At 37.9% G+C, this 25,175-nt stretch overlaps 1 protein-coding gene across 17 annotated transcripts in view; it reads left to right on the top strand.

Annotated features, from left to right (window-relative positions):
* The window catches only part of FOXP1 (forkhead box P1), a 705,387-nt gene that overhangs the window by 489,041 nt on the left and 191,171 nt on the right, over positions 1 to 25,175 (top strand). For 15 of the 17 annotated variants that reach the window (XM_042452066.1, XM_042452083.1, XM_042452065.1 and 12 more), the window contains one exon: positions 4,747 to 4,905. In XM_042452066.1, the coding sequence (XP_042308000.1) occupies positions 4,747 to 4,905 (159 nt within the window). Of the gene's footprint in view, positions 1 to 2,524; positions 2,848 to 4,746; positions 4,906 to 23,297; positions 23,448 to 25,175 lie in introns of those variants that run through there. The other 2 variants (XM_042452079.1, XM_042452080.1) reach the window with 2 other exon arrangements.

The following is a 25,175-nucleotide window of genomic DNA, read 5'->3' as shown; positions in this document are numbered from 1 at the left end:
TTCCCAATGTCATCCTTGTCACTGTGTCAGTTTACTGTTTTATCACTAACTTAAAAAAACAAACAAAGGGAGAGGCCTGCTAGATTATATCCAATCTCCATCAGATCAGCATCCTTGTTATCAGAGTGGACAACCAAGTGTCCTGAGAAGCTTACAAGAGGGCCCAGATGTTAATATTATATTAACGATGTAAATCTTTATAAATCTTCATACATTCTGTTCTTGCAGGCAAACATTAATAATTTCATCATTTCTCTCCTCATTGAAAATTGTGCAGTTTTTGAAGGCTATTTGTAGTTCAAGACTTAGGCACAAAAAAGGGCTACACAGAAGTACCAAACAAACATGGTTTGACAAGTGGGACTTCTTTGTGCTGAACATTACTTGCAGTCTTCTTAGTATTTTCTGCAACACAAAAATAAGCAAGGGAAAGAAATAACACCCTCCTTCTGTGCTCTGCTTACTTTCTGTCAACTTGCACTGTTGTTTTCAGTGTCTTCCAGACTTAATTTTATCTATGTTCACTCACCCTTAATTCTAGGATATATAAAGTAATCACTGAGAATATTTTGAATATATGAAAAGTACAGTACTGTTCTGCTGCCATTGTACATCTCCTGCGAGAGTCCCATCACTAGAATGGCTACAAGTGCATCCAAACAGAAAGACCATCTAAATCCCAGTAGACCATCTAAATCCCAGTAGTTCAAATGTAAATATATTGTTATTGTTATTGTTAGCAGTTTCCCTTCAGTTCAATTTCCAGCTTATAGTGACCCTATAACAGAGTTTTCTTGGCAAGATTTGTTCATGTCATCCTCTGAGGCTGAGAGAGTGTGATTCCATCAAAGTCTCCCTGTGGATTTCAGTGGAAGAACTGGGACTTGAAGCCTGGTCTCCAAGGGTCCTATTACAATGCTCAAATCACTTCATTGGCTCTCAAAACTGGTGCTGTTCCCATGCCTTTACTATGTCTTTCCCTCGTATTTTGCTTTTTCTATACATGTTGCTACTTCTTTTTTCTTCTTTAGGGTTCATATATAGCATCTCTTTCTTAATGGAAGGAAAGATCTCTTGTGGCAACAATCCCCAGAAGCTTCTGGGAGGCAAATATTAATTCTGTATCTCATCAGCCTTTTTTGAAAATACTCAGACATGTCTGTTTAACTGGAAGATTTTGTCTTGTGATAAGACCTTCACAAATACAAAAGAGATGAACTTCAAGGATTCTTCACTTTACAGGCCCAGATTCCTAATCAGTATAAGTAGAGAAATGAGGCATTACTTGTTGGCTAAGTGTGCTGGGAATAATAGTCTATAAATAAGAATTTATACATGTAATAGATTACCTATTCTGTCTATTACAACATATTGTCTAATTCCAGGATATATTAACTTGTGTGACTGGTCCTAAAAATGGCTTTGGACATTTGGTTTAATAACTACTTGTACCTCCTCTCCATTTTTGAAGAACATCCAGAAATGCCATTGGAAATATCTAAAACTACTCTCTGGATTTTAGTTATTTAAATCTTCGATCAAATTTAATCAGTGATTGTCAATCAAATTAATCAGTTGTTCCCAGGCTCTGGGATTCTCTTCCTAAGGGAGCTAGACTAGCTTCTTCCTTGCTGTCCTTCTGTCACCAAGTGAAAATGTTTTTATAAATTGATTGTTTTGCAAGGAAAGAGCTTTATTAGTGTGTTTTTAATCTTTTGCTTTTTAATTGATATGTTTTGATTTTCAATTTTGTACATAATTTAATTGCATTGTAGAAATAATATTTGTTATGTTTTCATGTCTGTGTATTTTTTTATTTGTATTTCTTTTGTTTCCTAAGCCATGTTGCCTCTTTGATCCTTTAGAGAGCTTTCCTACTTAGAACTTCATGTTCATATATGGTGGTTCTCCACATGTGGAGAGCACAAACTTGCTATTGGTGTCTCTTTACCATTCAAGTGTCTTATTCAATTAGAATACTATGGTTTAAAAGAAATAATGTTCCTTCTCTTCCAATACAACTAAAGTTAGTACCTACGTTCTGATAATGCTGCTCCTGGTGGGCTTAAGTTTGAATCAGGAAAAATGTATCTGTACATTTTTGTACAGTAGTACAAGTATTGACAAAATGAAGGAGTAAATGTTGTAGCTGTGTTAGCAGACTTTCAACTACTGAATCTTTCACAGTAGTCTCATTTATAATTCCATGTACAGAACTGAAATGGAGACACAGACAGTGACAATGTTGCTCATGAGCCAGACGGATCTTCTTCCTAAGTTGCAGAATGGCCATATTTAGATATTTAAGGTATCTCTGCGGGCAATATGTCAGAAGAGAAATACAAGAATAATACGCTGGGCCATTGCTAGGCATCTTCTAATCCAAATAAGTTATATGACTTTTTTTATCCTTATTGTATTCTTCTATTCTGATACTAGGCCTTTCTAGGTCAGTGAAAGATCCTGATGACTTATAGAACTAACAGTGTCATCTCAGTTAATTAAACAGTATAACCTGCCTTTACTAAATATTTCAGTGAACATATGCGGAAGGAAGTGTGGATGCCTCACTCTCTCCTTCCATGTAGGCATCTTGCAGTAGGACTATTTCTTTCTTGTTTTACATTAATGAAGTCTTCACTCTTCCCACTGTTAACACCTACGCATGTACTGAACGTCTCCAAGGAGACAAGGAAACCCTTGAGTCCAGCAATGGTGAATCCTCCAATGAGGCAGCTAGCAAGAGGCAACTCCTTGAGGCATCTAAGCTTCCAGCTGTCCTCCTGCAGACATTAATTTCCTTCTGGTTCCTGCAGGCAGGCATTCTTCTTTGCATCTGAAATGTTGGTGAGTGCTTCAGGTTTCTCAAAGTGAACTGGGTGGGGAAACACTTCATACATCTCTTTGTTCATTCCCCAGTTTCCTATTTATGTCACCCGGCTGCTACTCTCTCAACAATTCCAAATGTATTTCCAGCTCTGGCACTGCCACTGCTGACTACTTTTCCTCTTCACTGTTTCTGAAATCCTACAATTGCTGACATTTCACAAGAATCTCCTTTTAATGCTAGTATCTAACTTCTCATCAGATTTTAGGCCTTGAGTTTCAATATATTTGGGATGCTGCATTCTGCTGTGCCACACTGCCAGATGCAATCTACGTGTTTGAAGAGTGGGGTCTATTGTCATCAGATTTGCACTGGAAAACTACGTCTTCTTTATTAGTTTTTGCATGTGCTACAAAGTTTTATTCCTCCTTTCTTCCACATAATGCATAGCTAACATGGAGCATTGATTGTCACAAGATATGACAATGGCCAGTTGCTTAGATCGCTTAAAAAGAGGAGAGAACTATCAATAACAATTAACTTCTAATCTTCATGTAATATTCAGAGGCATCATATCTCTAATTTCCAAATGCTAAGAACAACAATCAGGAAATGGCTATACCTATTTTATACCCTCTCTAGGAATTTCCCCAGTACTGTACTTAAAAAGTTTCATACAAAGTGATACATGAAATGAACATTTGGTTTGAGACATGGAGAGTGTATCCATCATATCTAATCTGAGACACTGACAAAAGATGCACATTTATTATCCAGCTTCCTTGTAAAGAATTAAAAGGCTTCTCATTTGGGGGGCTAAGGGAGATTCTATATATGAATAACCATAGGACTTCCCAGTTCAGATGTTTACTTCTTCCCATAGTGAGAAGACACAGGATGAGACAGGGCAGTAAGTGAGGATATAAACTCAAGATTGGTTTCAGATTGCCCCTGGGGGGAATCCCAGAAAGGAAATAATGTATGAACCAAATTAATGTTACTAGTCTCATGTAATTTGTGCCTTCAGTAGGGAGGAATAGCTTGTTATCTGCTGCTCCAGAGAACAGGATCCGGAGGAATGGATGCAAGCTACAGGAAAAGAGATTCCACCTCAACATTAGGAGGAACCTCCTGACAGTAAGGGCTGTTCGACAGTGGAACACACTCCCTCGGAGTGTAGTGGAGTCTCCTTCTTTAGAGGTCTTTAAGCAGAGGCTGGATGGCCATCTGTCAGGATGCTTTGATTGAGATTTCCTGCATGGCAGGGGGTTGGACTGGATGGCCCTTGTGTTCTCTTCCAACTCTACGATTGTATGATTCTATAAATACAGTGATTATCTCAAAAAGTATATATGTCTCTAAGGAATCTAATCTTGTGTCCTTTTAGAGAGCCTCTAAAGAGCTTGAGATGTTACCCACTGATGACTTATTAAACTGTAAAAAAGCTAAGGTTGTGTTCCTCCCAACAAACATCTCCTTTTGTTTGTTCCTCCTATAGTAACTATGATTTTGTACATGATATTGTAAAATATTGTATATTGTATATTAAATGAAACAATCTGGGGAACTGACAGTCGCTACTATGAAAGCTCCAGTCAGGTCCCCCCCCCCCCGGGGGTTAGGGCCAGAATGTCAAACTCTGGAGGTATACTTGAAAACAATTTATTAGCACAGTCAGTCAACTAGGGTCACTTTGGCCATTCATTTTGTGCTGAACGAGAAGTCATCATTACCATGTGAACATCTGAGCATTGATTTTCTACTATCTGTTAGTGTGATTGTTTCTGTGTCACTGCTGTGGTCCACTGCCAGCCAAGTCTTTCTGAATTTCTTTGGTGACCCCACCTCTGAGAGAATGTACAGATAGAATAATCACACAATTTGTACTATATGACATTTGTTTCTATTTTATTCCTTAGGCCCTTCAGGTAGCGAGGCAGCTTCTGTTACAGCAGCAGCAGCAGCAACAACAACAGCAGCAGCAACAACAACAGCAGCAACAACAACAACAGCAGCAACAACAACAAATCAGTGGGCTAAAGTCTCCCAAGAGGAATGACAAACAGCCAGCCCTTCAGGTAAGAAGATGTGTCTTGCCTTGACTTAATAGCCTCAGTTGACAAGGGAAACAGTAGTAAGGATCTAAAGAATAATTGCAGGGTTTTTTAAATCCTTGTTGAGAAATGGTGGATAAAATAATTGAAATGACATATGGAAGAAATGGTAAACTGTCACAAGATTTTTTTACACTGTCATTTTTTAACAACAACAAAAATCCTCTAAAAAACAAAAGAACAAGAAAAAGCTCAAAGGAACAAACATTTGTTATATAAACATTTATTTTCCAAAAAATAATGTACTGACAGAAATGCTACTCCATTCAAAATGACAGTATTTCTCCCACATACTAAGTTTTTATGTGCAAAAATCTTTTTTCTGCCAAAAAAACTAAAGTGTGAAAAATAATTTGAAAACAGTTAGAAACTCATAATTTTGCACAGCAAAAAGAAAACTTTTGAAACTATTAGTTTTTGAATTGGAAACTATAATCAGTGAAGATTCATATCTCTAACAGATAATTTGAACAATGATTTAAAAATTTAAAAACACTTCATTGTTCCTGTTGGTTTTTGTGATTCAACCATGTGGTAGAATCTGTGGTAGAAGAGTAACTGTGCTGGATGGTTTTTTTTATTTTCACCAATAATACAAAGAATTTCAGAGTCACATGGACAGTTAACCATGTAGTTGCCTTTGTGTAAAAAGGCAGTTTCTCAAATTACAGGAACTCATCAGACATCTTATGTCCACTGGAAGTAAAGGAGTTCTTGAAGAATTGATAGTCCTTTGAAATGAAGGACTTGTGGGTAGCCTAATTTAGAGTTAGCGAGGCCAAACTTGTATGAACAACTGTGAATGATAGAAATTTCAGTGGTGTAACTTTGCGGTAAGGTTTGAACATTTTTATGAAAAAAAGGCAGTCTTGGTCAGAGATTTTCTGCACACATTATGGAAACCTGGATGGGGAAAATCTTCTCCTTATCTCACTCTTACGCTGGAGGTGAGATCTCTCATAGAGATTGCCAGCTTCTCCACAGCAGTAGTGTTGAGATAGTGTATCTCATAAACAATGACAAATTTTACAAATATTCTTCAAATCCCTATTCAGTACATATCAGGTGTAAATTGTTATTACTGTTACAGCTTGAGAATGCCTGAGTAGCTATAATTAATTCATTTTCCTCAAATAACAAAGATATAACTATATTACATTACCATTGATTCACTCCTTCCCCTGTATAACTGAGTATCTTCTCCTTCCCACAAGTAATAGTAACTTTAAAAATTACTTTATAATTATGAGGAGGTGGTGTTGCTAAAAAATGACAGAGGTGAAATATCACATGCTTTAAGTGTGGGCTCTCACTATGATGCCTTATGCTGATGACTTGTGGGTGCTATGGCAACTGAGACAGCAGTGAGCTGGATAGAGAGAGTGTGTTTTGTACCAAAGGCCAACAGTTTGTACCATTCCGATTTTTCCTTTAAGAAATGGAAAACTAAAGAGATTGGCTTTAATCCAGTTAGTCCCAACTAAAAAAGCTGTGTTGAATCAATGGAGCATACATAAGTGTTGATTTAGCAAATTATCAATCAGTGGGGCTGTTGTAGTTGGGACTAACCATTGGATTTAGGACTTTTAAAAAAAAGTAATTGTAATTGATTACAACTTGTTTTGGTGGTATAACAACTGTAAGTGACTACTTTTTAAAAGTAACGTTCTATGCCTTCATGAAGGCCTTTAACTTTCTATACTTTGGTTATCCCAGTTGTATGGGTAAGCAGACTGTCAGATTAAATTATGACCATAGAGGCAGTTAAGAATCATGAGAAGAACCAGTACATTACATGGTGGTGCTCAACCTTGTAGCACTCAGTGTTTCTCTTTATAGGAAATGAATATTATTTCAAATGTCATCTCTTGGTAAATGTGTATTTACAAACATTTTTGTGAAAGGACTAAATGCTGAATCCATGCTGTTCTGTTCGGCGTTCAAAAATATCTTAGTTTGTCAATCCATAACTGATCCATTTGCCTTTTAATAGACTCTCTTCTACTGGGGACATTTTTAATGAGATATTGTGCTGGCAGGGCCTAGTGTCAGGTACTAGAAGAAGTGCTTTGTTGTGCAGATGTCTTAAGAATTGCTCCAGAGGATGAAATATGACTGTGTTGACCTTTCAGCTGTGAGCTTATTTGTCAGAATTCAAATAAGTTGAAAGGATCAAACCAAACAGTTTCCGTAGTCAGACTGGGAATTGTATTTCAGAGGTCAACAGTGAGGGCCACGTTGCAAATTCCATAACGTAGCCAATTGTTGGTACGTATTAAAGTATTGGAGCTACTTCTGCAGTCAGAGACACAATTAAAATTCTAATTTATTAATGTATACAGAGAGCTGGTCTAACCTGTCACTCACTGATTCAAATGACTGCCCATTCTTTTTCCACCCTTGCTCCTTGAGCTTTTGCATCCTTAAACCTACTCCTGAAAATAACAGAAACTGTGAGCCCAGTGGCACAAAAAAGACGTGTATTTTAAAAGGGCTTGAGCATGGAGGAGAAATTGTTGAAGGGAAATACACAAATACACACACATCCTTTCTTGTTCTACTTGACAAGGTGAGATATAGAATATCACTGTTTGTGTCATTTTGTCAACAGTCAGTTACCTTAATCTAAATTGATGCTATGATTTCACATTGTTCTTGGTCTAAACTAGACAAACTAGATTCTTCTGGCACTTAGCAAAAGAACAAATTTATTTTTTTGTTTTTAAATCTTACAATATTGTCAACAGGTTAGTAAATATTGGTTAATAAAATTCTGGTTAACACATTTTACTGGCAGGATATATTTAAAAAAGTATCCAGGATTTTTTATATATATATATTTTAGGTGCTTGCCATTGGATACCTTTTTTTAATGTTTTCCAGAATTTATTGATTGGATGTATATTTCACTTTTGTCCCAAAATTATAACTCAAGACAGCTTACAACACAAAACAAGATCAAGTAGTAAAACAGAATTAAATCAAGAGAATTTATTTTGTTCATTTTAGAAAATTGAAACACAGTTTTAGAACAAATCACTAAAACAAAGTACAGCACCTCTGTGAGTTTATATGGCCAAGCAGGAATAGGAAACCTGTTCTCTAGAGTCATAGTCCAATGCTCAAATCACTAGTCTACAATGGCTTTCTGAATACTGTATATACACACACAAAATTTATGGTCACCCACTGTCTCACTTTGTCTAATGTAACAGTGTCTGGGATGTGCACCAAACAAATAAGAACTAAGGAATCAAAGTTAATACATTGTCACATTTTTAGGAACTCAACAGTGAAGCAGTCAAAACATTCCATATGTCAGTGCTAGTCAATTTGTGACATCACACGCTTAAAGACTGTGATGCAAGAATACAACCCAGTTTAACGTTTTCCACTTGAATTTGTTTTCTTTCTTTCTTTTCCTCTTGACCTTGACAGCTATTGTTGGAGACACCTTACAGCACATTTCATATGTTTTACATATAAGCATTTTATCCAAGATGGGGTCTACCTCCAGGTTTTAAAAAAATAAATCTCCAGATACAAATGCTGTGACTCGCGTTTTTAAGCATAGCTAGTATACGATTTTGTCTTTTATTTGGCAGAGAGCTTTGCCTTCACAACGCAGTTGTACAAACAAAAGAAATTTGAAAGTTTAAAGAGCTGGGTATAATGGCAAGAAATTGGACCATAAAAATATCAAAACTCAAAAACAACATAGGTAGAGAATAAAGATTCAAAGTCTTTGTGGAAATATTTGCCATTTATGTCACCTTCTGATTTCATAGCATGATATAACTCTGGAGATTTTTATCTTCACCTGGACAGGATATGAATATCTAGTAATAAACTTTACATTGATCACAATATGGACTTTTAATTACTGAGTTATGGTACTACTTTTTCCTGTTTTTGATACCAACGTAGTCGACATAATTGTATAAATTGGGGGGGGGGATCAAAATATATGCATTTAATAGAGAAAATCAAACTATGATTTGGTGACAGTAAACTGTGTTAGTAAAACTGTATCCTGAGTTGAAAACTTTTTCAAAATATCTGAAAGCTCAGCCTGATGTTTCTTGATTCCTAAGACTTTGCAATATAAACATAGCATTAACAAGAGATGAAAAGTGTGTGTTTTGAAAAATTTAAAACTATTTATAATTCACTTTTTATTAAATGGTAATATCTACTGTGACTCCCAACATATAAACTTGAAGGCTATAAAGAACAAAAATCACAACCACATAAAATAAGCCCATGAAACAGAAAAAGTAAAACAATGGCACTTCATATAACTCTGGAAGGAGAGACACGGCAGGCAAAACACTACCATAGAAAAGTTGTCATAAAATTACAGAAGTCCTGTGAGTGAGGGGACAAGGCAAATCTCTTATAGAATAGAATTCCAGGGATTAATAGCAGTATCTGAAAAAAGTCCTGCCCACATGTCTGTCTGCTTGCCTGCCTGCCTGCCTGAAGGCAGAAAGATGTCAAACTGGCCTCCTTCTAAGAGGAGGAACACACATGTCATAGAAAGCAGATTTTAAAATATCCTGGACCCTGATCATTAGGCCTTTGTAATGATATTAACAAAAATGGCCAATAAGTATATTCCGTCTGTCTGTCCTTCCTTCCTTCCTTCCTTCCTTCCTTCCTTCCTTCCTTCTTCTCTTGTATCTTCCTCTTGCATTTCACTTCAGACATGTGCCATTAGCCTTATGAACTAAAAAGGCAAAATACATGAGGAGCAGAGAGTACAATGGTAAAACAGAAGAGGGAAATTAGTTCTTCAAGAACAAAATGAAGTAAGCTGGAAGGTCCAGTTCAGTCCAGCTTAACCTTACAATGGTGTGTCATACTCCGAGAATGAATGCAGTTTCAGGCCCTTAGACCATTTTAGATCCTATATAGACTTTTTAAAAACTGGAAATAACCAGTTGGGGAAATTAGAAATAACCAGTGACTAGTGAGGAGTGGGTGCTCTGATCGGTGTCAGGGAGCTGCATGGGGGTGGTGGGGTGGAACATATGTACATCATATTTACTATCATGTGCCCACTGCTCTTCTTCTGTCATCCAGAATTTCTAATCTTGATAGTAGGCCACTGAGTAGATCCTCTGAAAATTATCTTGAGGCAAGAGAACTCATAGAGCTATACGCAGCCCTGCAAATATATTGGGCTCAAATTGTTTAGGACTTTGAAGTTGAACACCAGCGCTTTGAACTTGTCCTGAAAATCTTCCCTTGATGGGGGGATCATTTGTTTGAATAGTGTTTGATGGCTCTTGTTCCTGTGAGTAATGGAACTTCTCAGATGATCCTTTCCCCCAGGCTTATGCAGTCCTAGAGCAAATGGGCAACTCTGATCTGTACTGTTCTTTCTAGCAGCAAGGTAGAAGCAAGCTTCCTGAAGCTGCTCATTTGAAAATGGATAATACTATGTTGCTTTCCTCCTTCCCACAGTCTCTCTTCATAGGAGATGGGTGTGCAGTCTCCTAGGAGTTTATCAAACAACGGAAATTGGAAGTATAATCCAATGGCAATCCAAACGCAATCATGGGGTTTGACATTATTGCATGATAGACTAGCACACGCAATTTCGGGCAATGGCAAGTCAGTCCGAGCGCAATCATGGGGTTTCACGTTATTACGTGAGAGGTGATCACATGCAATTTCAGGCAATGGCAAGCTATTTTCGGGCAATGGCAAGTCAGTTTGAACACAATTCGAATTCACGTAAATTCGCGGAACTAACAAGTTCACATGAATGTGTTGTGGCCCCACTTTCTTTTCATTCGAAATTAAGAGAAATTTCTCCCGTGTGATAAACTCCCTAGTGTCCTATGATCCCTATTTTCTTATTTTATTTTTTTGCTGGTGGCATCTTCTTTTTACCTCTGCCATTCTTTCTAGTTCTTGTAGTTCTTGTCTTTCAACAGCTTGGGGTATGTAGACTTCTGGTTTCCCAACATATCATTTTCAAAAATGGTTTACATATACATAACTGTAAACCAGGATTAGCACTACCTGCATACGCTGGAACCAGTGAATTCTCAAGCTCTCCTACCGTGGGATATGTAATGCCAACTTAAAAAAACACATGACTTGTTTAACTAATCAAAACAATCATCTTTGGTTCATATGTAGTGGACAGGCCAGGATCCCTCGAAATTTAACCAGTAAAAAATATAACACTAGTAGAGTCCTTCTTCAGGGCACATGTGAAGAGAAGAGGATTAGGAGTCTTTGGAGCCTGAGACTTAGTTTGAGTTCATTCTATATTGTACACAAATGTGTCACACCATGATATTACATGTGAAGCAGCCTGTGTCTTGCATTGCTCACATGTAAGCAACGAGCCACATATTCACCATTTAAATAAGGATGACTTAAACTAGTTACTTAAACATTACTTTAACATAGGTACAAAACTGAAGCTTATAGCATCACTTTTAATTCTGTTACTTTATCTCAACAATATATACAGGCTCATTAACATTTTATAGTTTGACTCTATGTTTCAGTTTTTGACAAAACTGATTTTTTAGAAGGGCGGTATATAAATAAAATTTTATTATTATTATTATTATTATTATTATTATTATACTCATTGTTCTCAATAATCTGACCAGAGCAGGTATTATAAATAGCGCTGTGGGAAAAGAAGTAGAAAAGATTCTGTTTTAAGTTCTTCAAGTTTACATGATTGGTTCTTTTCTACAAATAAAGAGAACAATACATTAGATATAGGGGTGTATTTGGTACATTTATATTTTTCTATTTTTCCAATGTGCCCGAGGCTACATGGTTGTCCTTCCGCTTTTTATCATCACAATAAACTTGCAACGTAAATTAGATTGAAAGGTAGTGTCCAGCCCAGGTAGCCCAGTGAAACAGTGCCAATGAAGATTTAAAGTCAAGTTTCCTAGTCTTAGACTAACACGTAAATACTAATTGATGCACATACTGAAACAGCAACCTCACTTCATTGCATTGGAAGCAACAAGAAACCTAGCCTCCTGCCACCCTTCAGACATGGGGAAGTAGCACATGATGCAAAACTTTTGATGCTAAAGATGGAATTTTCTGAACAGTAGCAATAGCATCTCCCACCGTCCCAAAATAGGTGGTTGCAATGTTAAAGGAGTGACCTGTATTCTATATAAAACTTTTAATGGAAAAAAAAAAAGGAATGAAGAAGGCTAGGCCTCTGCATCTGGATAACACTTTTTGGCTAGGTCAAGGATGAGGAGGAAGAGAAGCAGTAGTACTACTCTTTTCTCAAGACTGCTGCATTTTAGTAGTACTTCAAAATTATGTGTCATAATAAAATGTCTCTGTGGCCACCCAAAGTCTCTGTATAAGCCATGTTCCAAGAATTTTTCTTAATCACCTTTTTCCTCCCTGGGAGTTGATAATTCTGCCATGTCATTGCACTGGGCATGGCTGAACCAAATCACACCAGATGATGTGATACAGTAATATTAGCAGGCCTCAGAGGAGTATCCTGGTTGATTTCCTGCGTGAATCAATGTTCTGGGTTTGCTTCCTTCAATTTAAGTTGCTCAGATTGGAGATTCACATGGCTACACAGGTATAGTATTGTCCCAGCAGAGATCATTCTTAGCCTCACACACATTCTGTGTCTGTCAGGTTAAGGAGTCCACTATGCCTGAGATCATCATATTTTCAGCAAGCTGTAAAAAATAAAAAAAGGAACTTGTATTGTCAAGTGCTTCAAGGGTCTGCACCCCTTCAAGTGTCCCCGGCATATATGTGGCATTATACTTGTACTACTAAATTGATTGGAAGAATCTTATGACTCATCTTTAAGAAGTACGTTTTGTAAAGAGGCAGGTAGCATCATTATTGTAAAGTGAAAATTTCTAGAAAAGTATGTATGTAGGGGCTGCAAGCTTATACAATGTGCCAGTACATGTCTCAGGTTTTGTTACAAACATTATCAGGGAGGAAAACAAATGAAACATACTTGACTGGTCAGAAATGTGTAAATTGCTGACAAAATGACATATGTAATTAAGAGTGCTCCTGCCATTTTACCTTGTGGTTTACACCTACAGTGTTGAAAAAGAGAGTGACTCCCACCTCGCTAATTACCATTATCACTGAAATGGTAGGGTTTGAGTCATTAGTTCCATGTGCATTTAATTAGAGGAAGGCTGAAATTGGATTTAACTTATTACTTTTTCATGGATCACTTTCTTGTCATCACTTCAAATTGGATTGCAGCCCCAGGTAACTAATTATGAGAGCCACAGGATCAAGAGTGAAAAAAAGGTAATTAGGAATAACACAGTTGGACCCTTGCTGATAGTCCACTTGTGCTTTGGGGGAAAAAGAGAGAGCTGCATTTTGTAGTATTATAGATTATAGAGTTAAAGGTATGCAGTATTACTAGGAATCATGGGAGCTTGACACCACCTATAGTGGTTTATATGATGTGCAGCTGAGTTGAAGATGTTGTATCAACATGATTCCACAATCAGCCCCTTAATACCAAGATTAAACTTGTAAAAGCAACAGATTGGTTGAAGGCATGAGGCATTTCAACAATTGTGTAGTCAGGGGTCTTTTACATGTATGATTACATCAGAGCTGTCAAGATTCAAGATTGTTCTTAGCTATAGTGAGGAGACTTTAAATACAACAAGTTGTATACACTTGATAATGTTTAATGAAGGTACTTGATGCTTCAGAATGATTTTACATACCTAATGGGGGATTGTTTTCAGTAAGGAGCGGTCAGGGCACTGCAGATTTAGTGTGCATGCATATTCATTTTTGGTTGCTTGTGTTGCATTCTGGAAAAAATAATTCATCCCCATGTGCAAACCAGATATTTGTAAACTACAGGTGATACTTGGCATAATCTCGGAGGATGGGCTTACAGATCTTAAGATACTGTCTGCTTTTGACATGCTTTCCACATATTTCACATTTGAACAAGGCAAATTTGACCAGAATAATATGTACAGTATAGGGATATTTTTTGCTGTGCATCACAGGAAAGTTTTGAAATATAGTAATGGAAACTCCATGTATTTTTAAAATATTCAAATTCTGCAGCCACACTAGACTACGGAATTCAGTGAAACAATAAATAGTTCAATTGTTTTGAACAATTGTAGGATCTACGATTCCAGAACTATGGAACTCGTGATGGTAGTTTGGGTAGCATATGCAAGATGGAACTAGGAGAGATAGCTGTTGGATAACTAGGTTTACAGTAGGTTTGTGGAAAAGGTTTATTTCTAGTAACTTCTATTCAACTATTGCAGTTGCCTCAACTTCAGCATAGACTATGGCATTATGACATTTCTTCACACAGTGGCTATTATGTACAGTTGGCCCTCTCCTTATGCGGGGGATTTGTTCCAGATCGCACCGCGTAAGGCGAATTCTGCCTATGCTCAAGCCCCATTGGAAACAATGGGATGCGCTGCCCCTTCCACCCCGCACGCTCCCCGCGGCTTGAGCACGTACGCTCAAGTATTTGGCACTGTGTAAAATGTTAAGTGGCCCAACATTAATAGAAAAATCAATTTGCAAGTGAAAAGGCTAAAAATGATAATTTAGAAGGAAATATTTACAGTTCATATATTACATTTTTAGATATAACTTAAAATATTTTGGGTGTGCACCAGGAAGCTGCAGACAGATTTGCCAACATGTATATCATTCAAATCAGCTAATAAAGAAGCAAAGATCAGCTACATCCTTCTTTGAATGAGCAGCAACCCCCATGGTTATCACTAACAGAACATACATGGCCCTTCTTATAAAGTTCATTAAAGCCATATTCATGACCATTTGACTTCTGCTAGGTTGGTCTATGACAGGGTAGTCACGTATGTATTGATACTAGGCATTGAAATAAATTATTGTCATCTTATTGCACATTACCTGAAAGAGATCAGCTACTATTGTGGCTGCTGCTGCTGCTGCTGTTACATTTCCAACACAGAATAATACCTAATAGTTGTGGAGTTGTTTTGTTGTTGTTATTATTGTTGTTGCTTTTAGCAGAATGCCTTTTCAGCACATATGATGAACTCGGTTCACACATTCACAACTCACATTCACATTAGGAGTCACCATATAGCCTTTTTTCGAGAAACGTGTACATATTTTTTCCTGCTAAGAACCCAACAGTTGTGAGAATTGACTCATAGATCCCAACTGTTAATGTCATGCTTTGACCTTATGGAGTACTCCCAAGATACCCAAGGACCAATGATCCAACATTAGGCCAGCCAAAGGTGTGTCTAATCCAACTCTTTCTCAGCACAGAATGTTAGAAATTAGTTAGGATTTCCCTCACCATGGCTTAACTTTGTGCCAGCATTGTGTTTGTACCTCTCAGCTGGAGGAGGCATGGATCTGGCATAATGTGGCTTCTCTCTTACACCACCCTTCCTTCATTCCCTTTTTGGCTCTTCTAATGGTAAACTTTAGCCCATGCAACAGCTCTGTTTGCAGATCTCTGGGATGATTTGGCAGAATAGGATTCTATTAGCAGAAAGACATATGAGTTAGAATTGCATTGTTTTGTCATACTATAGACACACAGTTACCTAAAACCATTGGGAAGAGGATTTTTTATGAGCAGATATTATTTGTAATTAATATTTGTAATTAACTGTAAAATTAGTGGGAACCACTCACTGTATTATCATTCATTTATATGAAAGGTAATAGAGACTTAAATAAACATCTGTGGTAGTGGTAGACTTCAGTTAAAGAAAGTCATTGTTTAAACTTGATTTATTGTTAAATAAATTAGATATTTGAAAAGATCACACTTACTTTAATAAAGAACAGAAGGTGGGGCTACTAAACGTACATCTTAACTTGATTTAGAATTTTAGTCATGGTATTCATTTGTGGTTGAAAAGGGAAGCAGCCTGATACCAAATGATGTACTGTTTCCATTTTCCATATGACGGTCACTGTGTGTGATAAAAGCACATTCATTTATTTGGTAAGTCTATAGGAATTTCTGACAAAGTGCAGAGGTCGCATTGTCAATTTGAGGAGGCAGCATGTTTGTACTACTGGTTCCTACCTCCAGTTCCCAAATTCTGCTACAAACCGTGGCACTGTTTTGACACACACACAACCTAGAGTGTTGCAGTCTTCATCATATTACTGCACAGCATTTTAGCTTGTCCAGTGGACAGAAAATTTCCTAAAGCCAAGAATAACAGCAGTTGATTCAGGTGCCTTAAGAACAGAAGCAACAATGAGGGGCAATCTGGCCCACTTGGCAAGATGCCCAGGCAGGAAAGCCAACTGAGATTGAAAAGGGGGAAGACTGAAGAACCATGAAAACCATGGGGATATATTTACAGAGTTCAATGCCTGAAAAAATTGCCTTGTGTGATCATAAGACATCTTTGCTTTTCCTACCGATACAGTTTGCCAAAAGGTTCAGAAGTGTTTATCAGATTACTCTGGATGAACAAAAATAGAATACAGCAGGATAACGTCTCTTTTACAAATTCATACTGATTCCACAATGCTTATCTGCACATTCTGTACAAGGATAGTGAGAAAAGGATGTATCCAGTATTTGTTTGCTTGAGTTTTTAGACTGATTTACTACCAGCAGGCTAGCCAAAGTGGTTGACAAAATTTATAAGTATACAGAAATACTCAAGGACATTGGCATATCCAGAATAATGTTTGTAGATGAGGAATTTATAGGTGGGCCTCACATGCCATAGAATTGACATTGTTGTGCTATGAAAGAACCCAGTCAGTGTCTATACAGCAGCCTGAGTGCTTCTGTATCAAGATTAAGCATGTGGAGGGCCAGTAACTGTTTTAGTTTACCACTGTGACTGTTCCTGTTCTCTGGGGAGAGAAAGTGTCGATATATTAAATATCAGATAGTTCTTCTTTTCTATTCTTCATTTGCCAGAGGGATGGAGTACTTTAGCATGGCAGGGTGGGACAGGACAGATGGGACCTTACCACACAGGGGCTCCTCGTAACGGAATGAGAATGGAAGGGAAGGGGCCAGGAACAAGTGGGGGATGCATTTTACTGCACACAGAAGTCCCTCACTTGTTCCATCCCCTTCCCTTCCATTCCCAATCTGTCCCAGAGGAAGCAATTTTTGAGAACTGTTCAGAACAGCTCTCAAAAATTGCATTCTCTGGGATGGATTGGGAATGGAAAGGAAGGGGATGGAACGAGTGAGGGATGTCTGTGCGCAGTAAAATGTGTCCCCCACTCGTTCCGTTCCCTTCCTGGCCCCTTCTGTTCCGTTCTCATTTCGTTCCAGGTAGCCTGTGCGGTAAGGTCCATGGACTGCTTCATCCTCCTAAGCCTGGATCTTCTAGAGATCTAGGAAGATGAGGCAGTCTGACTCCCCTGTCCTACTCCACCCTGCTAAGTACCCTGTCTTCCTGGCAAATGAAGAACAGAGTAACCCTATACATTATCAAGATCTAGATCTAGATTGAGGAAAGTAATAATGTCACTCTATTCTGCTTTGGTCAGACTCACCTGGAATATTGTGTCTAGTTCTAGTGACCAGAATTCAAGAAAGATGTTGAAAAGCTGGAGTGTGTTCAGAAGAGGGTGATCAAAATGGTGAAAGGTCTGGAAATCATGCCCTATAAGGAGTGGCTTAAGGAACTGGGTGTGTTTAGCCTGGAGAAGAGAAAGTTAAAACATGACATGATAGCTATGTTTAAATATTTAGAAGAATGTCATACTGAGGATGGAGCGAACTTGTTTTCTGCTGCTCCAGAGGTCAGGACATGGAGCAATGGATTCAAGCTACTGGAAAAGAGATTCCACTTAAACATTAGGAAGAACTTCCTGTAGTATAACAGTGGAACACACTGGCTTGTAGCATGGTGGAATCTCCTTCTTTGGAGGTTTTTCAACAGAGGCTGAATGCCATCAGACAAGAGTGGTTGGATTGTGTATTCCTGCATAGCAGGGGATTTGGATTGGATGGACCTTGTCTCTTCCAACTGTAGGATTCTATGATAGTGTTACTTTTCCAGGTTTGCAGCAGGCCATTAACTCCCCATGGAGAAGAAGAAATGCAGTGGAAGCTCCTTGGATATTGTTCTGATGCTTTTAATGTCCCCATTTCCCAAGGATAGCCCTGAGGCCAAGCTGGAGTTTTTAATTAAAGAAATCAGAGATGGGAATTTCCATTAGGCCTACTGGGAATGTGTCTGGGCAGAGGGCTTCCAGGTTCTTTAGCCAGTAGATATAGGGGTGTCAGAAATTTGGAAATGGGCAATGTGTGTTGTGTGTACATAACCAATGTAATTACAGTAGTTGTGAGGTGAAGTCATACCTAGTAACTGATTTTGTGTTCCTTAGATTTTGTTACTTAGCCGTGATATCATGGACAAAATATTATAAACATATCGTGGCTGTGGCATGCTTGTGTTAGAAAAGATCAGGAACTTTTATTAAGTTTGTTTTCCTTGTCATATTGTAAAAATTTATTATGTGTACTGTGTATATTAGAAACAGATTTGGGCAATTCTGTCTAAATGAAGTCATCCTGGTTGTTTCCAGACTGTCTGTTTTTGGTTGTGAATAATTTTCATACATCAAATGGCAGTCATATTTAGAAGTTCTCCACATTTTTAAATAGGACATTTTCCCTTTTGAACCTTTGTGGAATGCATCAGCATGATATATTTAAGGGATATTTTAGTTTGTGTGACTCTTGTAACCATCTCCATACAGGCTAGTGGATTAAGGTGCAGCTTGAACTTAAAACTGAAGAATAATGCCACATCTGATGGCATTTTTCTTCATTGCAATTTTAGGCTACAAATTTATTATCATTTACCTTGATGTAAACTTTCTTGCTTTTTTCTGTCAAGTGGGCGCCAAGTGAAATGCACTTATATCCACATAGACATGTATAGGGTTGCTTTGATAATATCATAGTCTTTAAAAATTTGATGAAAGCTGCAATCTTTAACATAGTTACTAAGGAGAGTAACTCCCATGGACGTCAGAGGAACCTCTTTCTGAGTAAACATGCTTAAGATTATGCTCTATTATTTAAACTTTATGGTATCATCTGAAATGTTTAGCTGCATACAGTACTGAATGCCTTTTGATTTAAACAGCTAATACCGGTGTTCTCCCATTCAAAAGGGGAATTATTTAAAAGGTACATTCCAATCAAAATATATGTGCCTTAGTGTGCATTTCCTAGCCTGTAATTAAGGATGTACCTACAGTAACAACTGAGCTGCAAGAGGCTACTGGAAACACTTTTGCATAGCTGTGGTTATTGCTATGTGATAGCAATAACCAGTGTGATCTGCACACCAGATGGAACACAGGAGCATGAATCATAATGATAAGAAGAAAAACTGACCCATCATAAATAAAAGTGCAGCAGAATAACACACAGCTCTAAATGCTTGAATGGTTTCTGGAATGTCTGGGGGAAATGACATCAGTATACGTGTCAGGAGAGTCTCCCTGGGGAAATAATTCCAAAAACATTGTACTGTACCACAATTAGTGAGGTAAAATTTCCTGATATTTTAAAGTAGGGAGGAAAAATTGGAGGAGGTCTTTTATTTATTTGTGTTTAAAATGGAATTTTGTGGATGTAATATATGCAGTACTCGCTTTAATATCAAAACTAATTTTTTAAATTGCTTTAGCAGCATAAAATGTTTTATTATACCCCAGCATAGAAAATTCACTTAGTTTTATGCCCACAAAATTGTGTATATAACCTGTACTGAAGAGAAGCCTGCAGACTACCACACCCTGTGCACATGTATTTTCATTTCTGCTAGTTGAGAAGTACTTGAGGAGTAGGGAAAATTGAAATCAGAAACAACAGGTCTTGTAATATGCAGTGTACTGTTTAAACAGAAACAATCTCATGCAGTCACATTTTTAAGAAATATGATAGCAGTATATTTGTATATTGAGTTTAGCTCAAAATACCAAATTCTTCAATAGTGTATCATCATCAGAAGCAGTGAAGCCCCACCTCGCAAAATATGAAGATTGCAGAACACATCAGATGCTATACATGTTATCCACACACATACTTGAAATGTTCATAGGAATTAACGTTCTCTGACTCTGTGAAGTCAAAGGCTTTCATGGCCAGCAACCATAGGCTTTTGTGTTTTTGGGGGGCTATGTGGCCATGTTGTAGAAGAGTTTATTCCTGACGTTTAATAAAATAATAATAACAAAATAAAACTTTTATTTGTATACCGCTTTTCTTTCTGATCAAAGCGGTTTTACATCATTAAAACTCTATGATTCAAGTCATAGTACAATATATCAACAGTGCATACAATTTCAAAAATAGAATTCAAATTTTTTAATGCCTGCATGTGTGACTGGCATCTTCAGAGATGACTCTGACTCTGTTGTTTTACATACAGCTCTTCATATTGTGCAGTTCCTAGCATATTGTATGCAGAAAACATCCTCTTGGAAACTGTTTCATTCATTCCAAAAGAGAAGCCATTTCATCTGATTTGCATTTCCCAAAATTTATTTTGAAACATTTCTTGGAAACCCCTAGGCATTCACATCTCTCTCTACAACTGCCTTAGTTCAGAAAGCAGGGACACTCCCGGATAATGACCTCGGGGTTCAACAGTCTGGTATGGGAGGTTCAGTGAGTACCTGGACTTGAATCCAAGTAGGACCTAGAACAGATCAAGCCTGAACAAGTAATAGCAGTTTGAATTGGGAATTAGGTTGTAAAAACACAAAAGTGGCATTTCTGCCTGGTCCCAAATGGCAACTAAATGACTGTGTTTTTAAGAAACAATATTTTTAACTCACTATGGTTTTTGTCTTATCTGCAGAGATAGCATCATATACAACACTACAGTAGTTAGGCCTGCAGTTACCCAAGTTATCAGTAACCACAGCTAGATGCTATATGATCACAAGGATCATAGGGTTCATATCTGTGTCAGCTGTTGCTTCAGGCTCCTAAGGTTTGCTTGAGATTGCAATACTGTAATTAGGTTGATTAACTTTCCCAGATTAGATATTTTGAGAATACTTTTCAACATCCAAACCCATATTTGTACAGGTTGAGTCTCCTTCATCTGAAATTCTAAAATGCAAAATATCATATGGCTGAGACAGTGACACCTTTGCTTTTTGATGGTTCAGTGTACACAAACCTCGTTTTGTGCACAAAATTATTAAAAATATTGTATAAAATTGCCTTCATGTTATGTTAGGGTGTATATCAAAGATAAATGTTGTGTTTAGACTTGGGTATAAAGGTATCTCATTATATACATATATGGAAATGCAAATATTCCAAAATCCAAAAAATAAAAACATCCCAAATCCAAAACAGTTCTGGTCCAAAGCATTTCAAATTGTGTTGACTCAACCTGTATATCAAAATATCTATATTAATTACTCTTAAGAGTATGCATATTCCCTTTTCCAGCTATGCATAACTAATGCTATATAAATGGAAAAAGTGTAACATGAAACATGAATGTGCAAAACAATCTTTCCCCTTCCAAAAAAGAAAAATAAATCTGTGTGGTACAATTTGTGTGTATTACATGGGTCTCTATGGTCCAAAACACATTACAGAAATAATCCAGATTAAGGCCACTTTAAGTGCCCTGGCTCAGTGCTAGGGAATTCTGGGAACTGTAGTTTTGTGAGACATTTAGCCTTCTCTGTCAGAAACCTCTGGTGCCACGATAAACTACAATTACCAGGATTCCCTAGCACTGAGCCAGGGCAGTTAAAGCAATTTCAAACTGAATTATTTCTGCAATGTGTTTTGGACCTATGTTGCCATTTTGCAAGAGCAGATGAAACTACAAGCTTGCTGATTGTGCTGCATTTTTTTGTTCATCTTTGGTATTTAGTCTTGACGTTGGCACATATGTACAGTTTCAGGGAGTGAGAGGACCTAAGTTGTATGTATATGCACATGAACATAGACATACATACACTATAAATAATAAATAATATAATAAAAAATTTATTTATGTTTCTCCGCCTCTCCCATTGGATCGAAGCAGGGTTACAGACTAGATAAAATCCAACATATACAGTGCGCCCGCGCCATACGCAGGCGCGCCATACGTGGCCTTGAGCATACACGCTCAAGCCGCGGGGCGCGCACGGGGCGGAAGGAGTGGCGTGTCCCATTCAATTGAATGGGCGCGCGTGCCCGTTGCACGCCGCCGCGCCGCCGCACACGAGCCCCATTGTTTCCAATGGGGCTCGAGCATAGGCGGAATTCATTCGCCTTACGCGGAGGGATCCAGAACGGATCCCCTGCGTAAGGCAAGGACGGACTGTACATAGAAATATTTAAACAAGTTACTAACATTAAAATCTCAGCATATCAATAACAATTATCAGTTAAATTACCAGTTAACAATACAATCGGGGAATAGAGCAGCATCTCTTTTAGGGAACATATCAGTCAGTATATTATATTATAACATATGGTAAGCTTGGTGGAAAAGCTCGGTTTTAATCGCTTTTTTGAATGCCTGTAGTGAGGTCTCCAGGCAGATGTCCTCAGGAAGACTATTCCACAAACTCGGAGCCCTTATAGAAAAGGCTCTTTGCGAAGTGAAGGCATATTTGGGATTCCTTGTTTCCAACAAATTTGTACCCAATGATCTGAGGGTGTGGGGAGGATTATAAAGGGAGAGGCGGTCCCTTAAGTAACTCGGGCCCAAGCCATGTAGGGCTTTATAGGTAATAACCAACACCTTGTATTGTTCCCGGAAGCTAATAGGGAGCCAGTGAAGATCTTTCAATATAGGTGTTATATGGTCAAACTTTGAAGAGCTAGTGACCAGTCTGGCTGCCATATTTTGTACTAATTGAAGCTTCTGAACTTGGTACAAGGGTAGCCCCATGTAGAGCACATTACAGAAGTCTAGATGAGAGGTTACCAGAGCATGTACCATTGTTTCAAGATCCCTTTGGTCTAGGCAGGGTCGCAGTCGGCTTATCAACCAAAGTTGATAGCAAGCACTCCTGGCCGTTGCATCTACTTGAGATGTCAACTGTAGGGACAAGTCCAGGAGTACTCCTAGACTGTGAACTTCATTTTTCAGGGGAAGTGTGACCCCGTCAAGGACGGGTGGACAAATATCCTTCCTTAGACCTTGGGGACCTATCACTAGTACTTCCGTTTTCTCTGGATTCACTCTGAGTTTGTTGTCCCTCATCCAGCCCATTACCATCTTCAAGCAGGCGTTCAGAGGAGAGATACCTTCCCTAGTCACTGCATCAGTCGGAGACATAGAGAACCATATTTGGGTATCATCAGCGTACTGATAACACCTCACCCCATGTCTCTGGATGATCTCTCTCAGCGGTTTCATGTAAATGTTGAACAGCATGGGGGACAGAATAGCTCCTTGAGGGACACCAGATGTCAATTCCCTCATAGAGGAGCATGCGTCCTCCAGCTTCACCATCTGGAATCTACCCGAAAGGTAGGAATAGAGCCACTGGAGCGCAGTGCCTCCAATTCTCATCTCTCTCAGGCGTTCCAGAAGGATACCGTGGTCGACAGTATCAAAAGCCACCGAGATGTCCAGGAGCACCAGCATGGTCACACTTCCCCTGTCGGCGCCTAGACGGAGATCATCGACTAAGGCGACCATGGCTATCTCAACTCTGAAGCCCTTCCTGAAGCCGATTTGAAATGGGTCCAGATAATCAGTATCATCCAAGACAGCTTGGAGTTGGGAGGCAACTGCTATGTATGTGTGAAAAACAAACACCACATACAGTTTGGCATTTGCTATTGAAATCAGGAGGAACCTCTCAGTGATACATGAAGTTGGTGTACACTTTTTTAAAAAAAAAAAGTTATAATACAATATCAAATTTGAGATACAGTCCATTTTAAAGAGCAATCCTACCCATGCCTATTCAGAAGTGAGTCCTACTGAATTCAGTGGGACTTACTCTCAAGTAGATTTGTATGTATATAGGCATATGGAGGCTGCAGATATTCCCATTCCTCCTAAACACTTAAATCTATATGGTGTGCTTTTGCCAAGGATGTAAAGAGAACACAGTAGAGATCCTAGTGGGAGAACAAAAATCTAAATATAATATAAAAGTAGTTTTAAAAAAACCCCAACACAAAACCATTTAGCTTTACAAGATTTCTTCACCTATGACTCTTCAGGGTGAAAAAAGAATTTTTCTGAGCTCCAGACAGCAGCTGTTTGACTCATGTGTTTAAACTTCCAGGGCTAATATTGAAGGGCAGTTAATATCAAGGACAGCCAGTGAAGTGCTGAAGAGTGAGTGAAATTAACACCAATGAAACAATTGAAAATGGCATTTGGAAAGTGATGCTACAACTTGTCAGATTTATGGCTGAAGCAAAAGCAAAAAAGAAAAAAAAAGTTTAAAACTTCATCCTGTTGATATTTTTTGTCTGTGTATTTATCTTCCAATCTCCTGTCAATTTATGGCCATTTTACCAGTTCCTCTGGTATTTGTTGGTAGTCTCCCTTCCAAGTACTACCCAGGGCTGACCCTGCTTAGCTTCCAAGAGCAGATGGTTCCTGGTGCCTTCGGGGTATTTAGGCTATTACATTTACTGTGTATGTAACTTGCCTTTTAAAAAAAATGTTTGTTTTATTTCAGCAGTTTGCTTAGAAAAAATATACACCCTAGATTTAGAATTACTGAAAAAGTAGTTCCAAAACTGAAGTAAATTTTAATCTGAATTGACAGATAGTTCCAAGAGAGATTTCCAGTATAGTCCATCATGTTCATGCAGACATTGTGCACCATTAAAGATGTCTACTCAGTAGACATGATCATATCAGTTTGATTAAGAGTTTAAAATCTGCAATATAAGTGTTCTTCATTAAAAAAAAAAAAGGTCTGTGTGTGTGTGTATGAGACCCAGTTGGATTTAATTAGAATTTACTCCCAAGTATACATTCAGTGTTAGAGAAATAAAGGGTTATATTGAGTAAATGTGGCTTTAAGAAATATGTGTTTATATTTTTAAAAAATGAGATACACTTAATAACCAGTTGAAAGAGCTTTACTAATACAAAACAAATACTAAAACTTGCCTTTTCACAGATTATGGTGAATTAATTAATATAGCATCTTGGTATAAGCAAAATCTTACTGTTTCACTTTAACTTGCTATTGTTTGACCTGATTGTGAATGTACTGTTTACTATGAA

Source organism: Sceloporus undulatus, chromosome 2 (assembly GCF_019175285.1).
Source record: "Sceloporus undulatus isolate JIND9_A2432 ecotype Alabama chromosome 2, SceUnd_v1.1, whole genome shotgun sequence".
Classification (NCBI taxonomy): Eukaryota; Metazoa; Chordata; class Lepidosauria; order Squamata; family Phrynosomatidae; genus Sceloporus; species Sceloporus undulatus.
Note: the sequence above shows the minus strand (reverse complement) of the source record. Positions and strands in the feature narration are given on the sequence as shown.